The 11612-nt window shown below is 16.5% G+C and overlaps 4 protein-coding genes and 2 non-coding genes across 6 annotated transcripts; 4 read left to right on the plus strand and 2 right to left on the minus strand.

Moving 5' to 3' along the window:
• Positions 1-1833: 1833 nt before the first annotated feature.
• Positions 1834-3639, plus strand: PADL01_0311300 (transporter, putative; the record flags this gene model as incomplete). The annotated part of the gene is made up of 1 exon (XM_028684059.1): positions 1834-3639. One exon carries the CDS (start codon positions 1834-1836, stop codon positions 3637-3639), a length of 1806 nt encoding a protein of 601 aa, XP_028536530.1.
• Positions 3640-3985: 346 nt separating this feature from the next.
• PADL01_0311400 lies at positions 3986-4064 on the plus strand. The gene has a single exon. It is a non-coding gene; the product is annotated as a tRNA-Val (tRNA).
• A 530-nt stretch (positions 4065-4594) lies between these two features.
• Positions 4595-4670, minus strand: PADL01_0311500. Its single transcript has one exon. It is a non-coding gene; the product is annotated as a tRNA-Ile (tRNA).
• Positions 4671-6860: 2190 nt separating this feature from the next.
• On the plus strand, positions 6861-7739 carry PADL01_0311600 (60S ribosomal protein L26, putative; the record flags this gene model as incomplete). The annotated part of the gene is made up of 3 exons (XM_028684070.1): positions 6861-6876; positions 7236-7348; positions 7488-7739. The coding sequence occupies 3 exons, from the start codon at positions 6861-6863 to the stop codon at positions 7737-7739; spliced, it is 381 nt and encodes a 126-aa protein (XP_028536531.1).
• Positions 7740-8499: 760 nt separating this feature from the next.
• Positions 8500-9802, plus strand: PADL01_0311700 (hypothetical protein; the record flags this gene model as incomplete). The annotated part of the gene is made up of 4 exons (XM_028684081.1): positions 8500-8502; positions 8658-8705; positions 8913-9472; positions 9559-9802. The coding sequence occupies 4 exons, from the start codon at positions 8500-8502 to the stop codon at positions 9800-9802; spliced, it is 855 nt and encodes a 284-aa protein (XP_028536532.1).
• Positions 9803-9908: 106 nt separating this feature from the next.
• PADL01_0311800 (conserved Plasmodium protein, unknown function) lies at positions 9909-11153 on the minus strand (the record flags this gene model as incomplete). Its single annotated transcript, XM_028684092.1, has 2 exons — positions 9909-9967; positions 10109-11153. 2 exons carry the CDS (start codon positions 11151-11153, stop codon positions 9909-9911), a joined length of 1104 nt encoding a protein of 367 aa, XP_028536533.1.
• Positions 11154-11612: the final 459 nt, after the last annotated feature.

Below are 11612 nucleotides of genomic sequence, written 5' to 3' on the forward strand. Positions count from 1 at the left end.
TATTATTATTTAAAGTATCATATATTTTTTTTTTTTTTTTTCTTAATTTCCTAATATATTTAATATGACATAAAAATTATATAATACTCACGATATTGTAAATATGATGGTACATATAAATAAAATTATCACATATAAAAAAAAATATATATATATATATAAAATATATATTTCTAATATGTTTGTTACTACATTATATATATGTAACTATATATTATAATATGTTATATTTATATATACATATAATATATATATTATTTTTTTTTTTATGTGTACATTTTAATTTTTTTTTTTTTTTTTTTAAAGTTGCACACACAAAAATGAAAAGTATTAATATATATACATACATATATATAATATAATATATATATAAAGGAACGTTCTTAATTTATTTTTTATTATTTTCTTCTTCTTAAGAAAATAAAGACTAAATAAAAATAATATAAAATTAAAGATATATAATATACTACTAATCTTTTAAAATATTGAAAAAGTATGTAAATATAATTACCTGTATCTTTAAATAACATAAGAACACACTATTATATATGTATGAACTTATAAACATATTCTTATAAATTTATATATGAGAATAATATACAAGTGTATTAAAAAGACCTATCATACATTATATCATATAAATAAATAAATATATATATATTATATATCTTTATGCTTATATGACAAAATTAAAAAAAAAAAAAAAAATGTTTTATAAATATATATGAAAAACATATAACAGATAAGAATAACTCTTTATAACGCTACTGTTTTTTTTTTTTTTTTTTTTTTTTTTTTTTTAAATAAAATCAAAGTATATTATTTATTATATATCACCATTTTAATGGTAACAATGGACAGTCATTTATAATCTTATTTAAACTCACACATTTATAAAATATATATATAAAGATTGTTATATGTGTATAATATTTATATAACCATTTATAGTAATTCCTTAAGAATATAGAAAAAAAAGAAAAACTTTATTTTTTTCACATGTATATATATATAAAAAATATATAATATCCTTTCTTTTCATATCCCCTATAAAGAAGGAACTGTATATTTCCTTGAACCATTTAATTTTTATAAAACTGTAAAAATAAAATAAAATAAAAATAAAATCTTATATATAATATTATTACAATGAACAAAATTAAAACAATCTACATTCTTTCTTCTTTTAATGATCCACCTTAAAACTGAATTTTATGAATATTTTATTATCATGTCATTTAAAAAAATTAAAAAAAAAAAAGATAGATAGATAAATAAATAAATAATAAACAAATTATATATAATAAAATATAAACTACATAATATAAATGATTAAAAAAAAATATATATATATATATATTATATATATATATATATATTTATTTATTATATAATACTTTTATTTTCTCTTTCATGTATATAAAAAACTATACTAGGATAATTTAAAAAAAAAAAAAAAAAAAAAAAAAAAATTAAAATAATATAATATAATATAATATAATACTTTATTATAATAAATGATTAACTTTTTTATTATATATAATAAGAATATTTCGGTCGTATTTTTCTCCTTGACCTTTTTTTTTATTTTTATTTTTTTTTTTTTATAAATTAAAAATATAGGAATGAAACATTTAATGGTTATTTTTTTTGGAAGTTCCATAAGTTGTTGATAATATTTTAATATACTATACTTTACATTTTTAAAAATCAAAATAATATAATAACCTAAAAATAAATAAACATAAATATATACATACATATATATATTTTATATACTTATTACCATTTCGTTTCTGCTTCAAATTATCATATTACCTTTTTTATATAAACATGAAAAATGTAAAGGATAAAACGATAATTTCCCTTTTTATGTACAGTATTTCTACGACCGCTATAGTTTATCAGAATTATATTTTCATATCTAATTTATTAAAGAATTATCGAGCATTTGAATGGTTGTGCATAAAAAATGAAGATGATAATATTATTAATGATGATTTCTTTGTATGCAATGAACAAGAAAATTATGTTCAATATTTATTAATTCTAGGATTTATTATTCAATTTTTATCAGGATCTATAGGAAGTGTATTAATAAAAATATTTTCTAAAAAAATTATAGCACAAACAGCATTTGTTTTCTTATTCTTCGGTTGGATTATACTAGGAACTGCTTTATCTTATTCAAAATATTATGTTGATAATAATATAAAGAATAAAATACCATTGGTCAGTTTTTTCTTAAACTTGTCTTTTATCTTTTTTGGAATAGGATCAGATAATTCTTACCTTCCAATTATTTATTATATTAATGACAGATATCCTGTAGAAGATATCAATAAAAATTTATATACAATTGAAAATAATAATAATAATAATAAATTACAAAAATTAAAATATATCCTAAAAAATAAAAATTATATACTAATCAGTACTATGTCATCACTAGCTGTTCTAAGCTTGTTTGTAGGAAATGTCATAAATATTACTTTAAAATATCTACACTTTCAAAATAATGTTATAATTGTCATTTTAACTTACCTTGCATTGTGCGTAATTCCTGCCTTTTTCATAGCAAACTTTCTTGATTACAATCCTAATATGAATAAAAATGATAATCAACTTGTATCAGAGGATAACATACAAACTGAGGAAGATAAAAATAAAATAAATTATATCAACAGTGTGAATCATATAAATAATATAAATGATGGAATTAATTCAAATAATATAAATGATGGAATTAATTCAAATAATATAAATGATGCTATTATTTCAAATAATTCATATAATTCTATTAATGTGCAACATATGAAACAAAACACTCATAATAACTTTAATCATACCGAACATGTTAATGAAAAAACACTTCTTAAAAATGACCTGAACAATTCAGGTGAAAAAAATGTACAGGCAGCTAGCCAAAATGTTGTTGTAGTGAATATGGGAAAGGATGAAATATATGAGCAAAATGAGAAAAGAAGAGTAAAATTATTTAATTTAAACGATGTAGATTTTGGTTTATTAAAGAATCAGATCAAATCATCATTATATATATTTATTGTAGTTGAATTTTTTTTGATAACATTCAGTGTATGTTATTTTATGTTTTCATTATTTGACATATATGAAAATAATGTATTTGGTGATACCTTGAATATATATTCTTTAATATTACCATCTAGTTTTATATTTACCTTAATATTTGGCATAATAGCGGATGTAATAAATATATCAAATTTTATAAGTTTCAATTTAATATTAGGAATATTTGTATATATCCTTATATATTTTTATTATACAACAACAAATGTAACAATTGGATATATATCTTTAGTTCTATATTTTTTTCATCAGAGTTTTTTTGCGAATCATATGTATATGTACATGTCTACTATATTTAAGCAAGATAATTTCTCAATTCTTATTGGCATAATAAATACATTTGCCTCATTAGCATTTTTTATGTCATATAAAATACATGAGTTTATAAAAATGAAGAATAAAAATAGTGTATATCCAAAGGCAATAGCTCAAGGGCTTTTTATATCTTATGTTGTTATTTTTTTTACGCACATATTTTATATTAAAAGAAAAATGCGTTATCACATTATCTCTGGTACTTTTTCAAAGTAGGGTCACCACTACATATATATATATATATATATATTATTTATTTTTATATTTATATTTATTTAATTTTTTTTTTTTTTTTTTTGAAAACAACTTTTTCATTTATGTGACAGGGGAATTTTCTATTCTTACGTGCCTCTATATATATGAATAACTTTTAATATATTTTGTTTTATTGTAATTATATATATATATATATATAAAACATTTTTTTTAATTTATTAAATTATAACATATAGAAAATATTACTATTATTATTATATATATATATATATATTTATATTTATTTATTTATTTTTATTTTATTTTATTTTTATTGTTGAAAGAAAAAATGGATTCTCCTAGATATGCGAGCATGGTCTAGTGGCTATGACGTTCGCCTCACACGCGAAAGATCCCGAGTTCGATCCTCGGTGCTCGTATTTTAAATAAATAAATTTAAAAAATCATAAGAAAAAATAAAAATTATAATATATAAAATTATAAAAGTTAATGTGATGTAATTATTAAAATAAAAATAATAAGAGAAAAAAGAAAAAAACGTGTTTTCAAATGGGGAATTTATATATAATAAAAAATATATTATATATTAATTTTTTATTTTTTATGTGAGAAAAAATAATATTATTATTTAATATGATTATAAATGATCTTGTGTTTTCTTCTTAAGGGATATAGTTTGTAAAGGTTTCTATCTAATATATATGCCCTTAAATGGTACCAATATAAATATATATATAATTATATATATATATTAATATATATATAATTTATTACCTATTAAACATATGAGGAACCTAAAAAGAATAACAATAAAAATAAAAATTGTGTTAACATATTATTATATTATTATATCTGAAAAGGTTTATATTATTTTATAAAATAAGAACTTAATATTTTTTTTTAAATATGTAAATAAAATAAATGACAATATAATATCTTTTTTTGTTTTTTATTAGTTGGTCCCAGGCGGTCTCGAACCGCCGACCTTACGGTTATTAGCCGTACGCTCTAACCAACTGAGCTATAGGACCTCTATTAATGTTATTCAATTAAATAAGTATTATTAAAAATAAAAAATTAAAAATTAAAAATATTACAAAATGATTCTTACGTATATCATTTTTACCTTTTATTTTCCCTACCCATCAAAAAAAATACTATTATAAATATATATTAATATATATATATATATGTACACAAAAAAAAAAATTTTGTTACATATGATTATTTGTACTTTATTATTAATATAATATAATAAATATATATATATACCCATAATTTTATATTCATTTTGAAAAAATATATAATTTTTTTTTTTTTTTTTTTTTTTTTTTAAATTTATAATTAAATTGGGACACTTTATCACAATTTCATGTTATTTATAGGGAATATTATTTTGTTAAATATTTTCTTATTATAACTTTTAAAGATTTTTTTTTTTTTTTTTTAATCTTTTCTTTATATAAGATAATGATTTATATGTATGATGTTACGAGGCACGAAAAGAAATTCGACATAATAAATATATATACATATATATATACATATATATATATATATATATATATATAATATATGTATGTATTTATAGTTATGTAATAATTTTTCTTTTTTCTTTTTTCTTCTTTTTATTACTAGCTTCTTTGAAAAAATTATATATACATTATTTATATGCTCAGTAATATATAAGACACTTTTCTATTCCTTTTAAAATATAAAATTATAAAGAACCTTTTTAATATTTTAAAAATATTTATTAATTGATAAATTTACACCTGAATACCATTATTTCTCATTTCTCTAACTTTTAAAAGAAACAAAATAATAAGAATAAATTTTAAAAGGCATTATAAAAAAAAAAAAAAATACTAACAGGGAAATAATATATATTTCATATAGTTTTTTTAAAAAACAATTATGTGCACAATTGTATTATATATATATATTATATAATAGTTGTCTATATATATATATATATTTATTATATTATATCTATTTTTTAAAAGAGAATTCATGAAAATTTAAAAATTACCCACAACACTTTAATACTATAACTTATATAATTTTATTTTAATTTTTTTATAAACCCATATCCATTATTTAAAATATATAAATTGAACAATTCTTTTTTTATATTTACAAAAAAGAGAAAAAAAAAAAAAGAATTCTATAATACTTTTTTATTTTAAATTATATTTTTTCTACCTATATTTTTTAAGTTTTTACAAAACAGCATAATGTTATATAAAAATAAAGGAACATTTTTTTAAAAAGGAAAAATAATTTTCTTTTTTAATATTTATATTAATAATGTTATAAATAAAAATTTTATTTATAAATTTAATAATTACATGTTTTGAAAAAGAAAATAATAAAGTATGTTTTTTTTTTTTTAATGTATATAATTTTTTTATTATATATTATATATATATATATATATATATATATATATTTCTTCAAAATATATAATTAAAAAAAAAAAAAAAAAAATCCTCTAAATTTTCACATTGTAAAGGAAATATATTATTTATTAAAAAATATATATATATATTAATATTATTTATAATAATATATTATATATATAATATTATTATATATATATATATATATATATATTTTATATGCATCGATGTTAAGGTGATAAGTGGATGGTAATATTTTTTATTACCCTTTTAAAAATTCATTTTATATATTGATAAAAATATATAATAATAAAGAGCCAAGTAATAATATGAATAAATATATTATAAAATATATAATGTTTTTTTCTGTAAAAACAAAAAGTATCATAAAAATAAAATCCATACATATATAATATATAATATATTCTTATATCAACACTATTGTATTTATATATATATTATATTATAGTAAATATTTTTTACTTATAAATAAATAAATATATATATACATACATATATATATAATCACATATTATATTTAAATTTCATTTATTTATTTATATATATATAATAATAATATAATAACAAAATACCCAATTTTGAAACTTTATAAAAAATTATTAAAAAAAAAAAAAAAAAAAAAATTGTGTCACAAAAATAAAAAAAAATATTATTCAATTTTAATAAAAGGAAAATTTTTTGTTTTTTTTTTTTAAATAAAATAATAATATTTCCTTATTTTTTAATTTTTCAATTAGTCAATTTTTTTTTTTTTTAATATAAATCTGTTGAAGCTTTTTTATTTTTTTATATTAAAAAATGAAGTTTAACAAACGTAAGTTTTTTTATAAATCCAAAATGAATAGAAACAATAAAACATATGATATATAAATATATATATATATATATATATATATATATATGTATTTGTTTATTTTTATATAAGTTGAAAAAGAGTTGTTTTTTTTTTGTTCATTAATATATATATATATATATATATATATATGTATATATTGAATGAAGAATTATTAAAAAGGATATGACCTTACAAAACATATAATATATATATATATTATTATGTGATGTAACCTTGTGGCTTTTTTTTTTTTTAATAATATATATATATATTTGAATATATATACATATATATATATATATATTTATATATATGTTTATTATTTTTTTTTATTACAGAAAAATCATCTTCCCGAAGAAAAATGAGGAAAGCTCATTTTACTGCTCCCGCAGGTCTAAGAAGAAAAATTATGTCATCAAAATTATCAAAAGAATTAAGATTAAAATATAAGGTATAATATATATATGATATGTATAATTATGTGTAATAAAGTGTATATATAAAATAATTTTCTCATTATATACATTACATATATATATATATATATATATATATATGTATTTTTTTTTTTTTTTTTTTCCATTTTGAAGACACGATCGTTACCTGTTAGAAAAGACGATGAGGTTCTCATATGCAGAGGACACAACCACGGAAGAGAAGGAAAAGTTGTAAAAATTAACAGAAAGAGATATAAGATTTATGTAGAAAGAGTTACAAGAGAAAAAGTAAATGGAGAATCAACTTTTATTGGTATTCATCCAAGTAATGTTGTATTAACCAAATTAAAGGTTGATAAAAATCGTAAAAAAATTTTAGATAGAAAAGCTGCAAAGGAAAATTAAAAACATATACATACACATATTTATATATAAAATATAATTAATTGGTCTTTCTTATTTATATTTGGATATATTAAAATGTTAAAAATATTCAAACGGCATATAACAATATATATATATATATATATATATATATAATATTTATATGTTATGGACATGCCCTTCTCATTGTTTTGAACCTTAACAATTTATAACATTTATAACATTTTTATTTATTCATTTATTTATTTATTTTTTTTTTTTTTTTTTTTTTTTTTCTAAAAACTTAATAAAAATAAGTGTATTTAAAAATAATTTAATTAAAAAAATTAAATAATATAAAAATTAACACCACATTTATGTGGATACATAAATTATATATATATATATATATTTATATTTATAATGTAACTTATTTTCTATCATTTTGTTTTTCTTATAAACATATACTTATTATTATAAAGTCTCATAACAACGGTTAATAATATTTTTCTTCTTCTTATATTCTTATTTTTAATCACACGTATTTCTTTTTTATATTATATCACTTGAACTAGCTATTTTAATATTTAGAAATATAAATATATATATATATATATATGTAGCTATATTTAAAAAAAAAAAAAAAAAATTATGAACAGTTCAGGTTTTTTTTTTTTTTTTTTTTTTTTTTTACCTTCAAAGGATAAGCAAAATATAATAGATAGGTCTAAAATAATTTAACATATTAATAGACAGAAAAAGGAAAATATAAAAACGAATTTTCATATATTTAAAAAAAACCATGGTAAAAACAAAACATTTTAAAAAAAAAATTAAATTAAATATATTTAAATATATATATGTTTGTGTGTATATAATATATTATTAGACATATATATTTTTTTTTTTTTTACATTTATTATATTTAAATATAATACAACCCAAACAAATAACAAATAGAAATATTCAGAATTGTTATATTGTTTTTCAATATGGGAGGAAGTCTATGCATTTTTCAACGCCAGGTTTTTTTTTTTATTTTTCATTATATATATTTGTAGTACTTTTCAAATTTGTCATAATGAATAAATATATATAAATATATATGTATATATATATATATATATATGTATATATATATATATATATATGTATATATATATATATATATATATTTTTTTTTTTTTTTTTTTTTTTTTTTTTTCCCTTATGTAGAAATATGATGATATGGTTAAGGGTAAAAAAAAAAGTGTAGGTAAGACATCAAACAAATTCGAAAATGTTGAGAATAAGAACAATAATATTTTAAATAATGATAATATGGAAAGTACAAATAATATAAATTCAGAACAAGACTATTCAGACATGGATCCTTTTTCAAGTGATGAAAATATAAAAAGAAATAAAGAAGAAATAGATATAGATAAATATAATCAAATAGAAAATTATGATTATTTTGATAATTTTGAAAAATTAAAAAATCACAATAAAACAAATATACATATATATAGAAGATGTATCAGTACTCCTAATTTGACAAGAAAAAAGACAATGGTTATAAAAAAAAATAAATCCTTTCCTTGTTCTCATATAAGTTATGACTATCTTAATAATACATTGAAAGGAACAGATTTTACATATACACATGAATTGCATAGTGGACCAAAATATGTAATAGATTCAACAGTATCAGAAAAATCCTTTTTAGAAACAAGCCAAATTGTATCAAATTCTTGTACCAATCAGTCAATGGGTTCTTTCAAATTTGACGAATGGTAAGAATATCATAAATAGATATATAAAATAAATATTTCATCTTATGTATATGTATATATATATATATATATATTTTTCTTTGCAGTAATGGATATTCATCTTCCTCCTTTAAATTCAATCAATCAAATGAAGACGATGGAACTAAGAGCATCAGACTTGTCTTAGAAAACGAAACAAATAATAAGGAGATAAAAGAATATAATAAAATTATAAAAACATCACATTCGTTATACTGTTTAAATGATAATTTTAATAAAACAAAAAAATTCAAAATTAAAAAAAGCAACTCTACATATTTTAATGATAAAAATATTTCTTTATGTTTTTAAAGTGCATCACATTATAAAATCAAATTATAAGTTTTAAAAAATATATATAAATATAAATGAATATATATATATATATATAAATATATATATATTTATAACTTAACATCTACTTTCTTGGATTATCACCTGATTCGTAACTTGGTCCTTGTTTAGAATATTCTTTAACTATAAAAAATAAAATAAATAAATAAATATATATATATATATATATATATATATATATATAAATAAATATTTTTATATATACATTCATGTGATATTTAAAAATTTCCATATATATATTTCTATTTATTTATTTTGACTTACATATTTTTTGACTAAAATTTGGATGTAACGAATTCAAGAACATCGACTGATTAATATAATTTTTATTAATTTTATTTTTTTTGTTATATTTTTTTTCTTCTTCTATAAATGACTGTATATTTTCATTCATACAAGAATTCAATAAATGATTTTCAGAAGAATTATTTTTATAATTATTTAAAAAGTTTGAAATAGATTCTATGTTATTAAAATTTATTTGTTCTAATAAATTTGTGTTATCCTTATTTAATAAATTTATTTCTTGTACTTGTTGATCATTTTTTAAATTATTTAAAAATTCTTGTTCATAGTTTTTTATATCATTATATATAGAATTGAGTGAAATATTATTTTTTTGTTTGTCAGGATTTTCTTGAGCCTTTTGAAAATCTGAAAAATTATTATCAAAGAAATTATTTTCTTCAAAAGGGAGTTGTTTATTTGTATTATTATCATCAGTTGTATTTATGTCTTTGTTTGTTTTATTATTATCTGTATGTAAATCAATTGGGGATTCGTTATCACTTGTTAATTTTTTATGAGTATTATTCTTTTCATCCTCAACATTATTTAGGTCATTTTTTTCTTCATCATCTATATGTTTATTATTTATATCGTTTGTATTTTCTTTAATTAAATCATTTATATGTTTATTATTTATATCGTTGGTATTTTCTTTATTTAAATCATTTATATGTTTATTATTTATATCGTTTGTATTTTCTTTATTTAAATCATTTATATGTTTATTATTTATATCGTTTGTATTTTCTTTATTTAAATCATTCATATGTTTATTATTTATATCGTTGGTATTTTCTTTATTTAAATGATTTATATGTTTATTATTTATATCGTTTGTATTTTCTTTATTTTCATTCACATTCTCAATAATGATATTCTCTTTATCCTTTTCATGTTCATTATTTTCTTTCTGTATTTCAGAATTTATTTCATCGTGTTCATTTGATTGAATTTGTTCTAGCTCATTTTCTTCATCTTTTTTTTTTTCATTAATATTTACGTCATTACATTCGTTGTCCATCTTATAAATTAAATACAAAAAAAAAAAAAAAAAAAAAAAAAAAAATTTTAAATGTTATTATTATATATACAAAAAAAGATATATTTTTTAAAAATATTATATATATACAAAAACAAATATATTTTTTAAAATATTTTACTATATACAAAAAAAAAAAAAAAAAAAAAAAAATATTATACATATATATATAATAATAATAATAGTATTATAATATATATATATATATAGATATATATATATATAAGATATATATATCATATTATATATATCATATCATATATTTCATATTATGTATATTATTATATGTACATATATTTTTGTCAACAAAAATGTAATAACTATTTTCCATTCTACAAATATAAAATAATAATAAGATGATTAATTCTTCTGTTTTTCTCTTTATTTCTTTAACAGTACATTATTTATATTATATGACAAATATAATAAAAAAAAGAAGAA

Source organism: Plasmodium sp. gorilla clade G2, assembly GCF_900097015.1.
Source record: "Plasmodium sp. gorilla clade G2 genome assembly, chromosome: 3".
NCBI classification, from domain to species: domain Eukaryota; phylum Apicomplexa; class Aconoidasida; order Haemosporida; family Plasmodiidae; genus Plasmodium; species Plasmodium adleri (nom. inval.).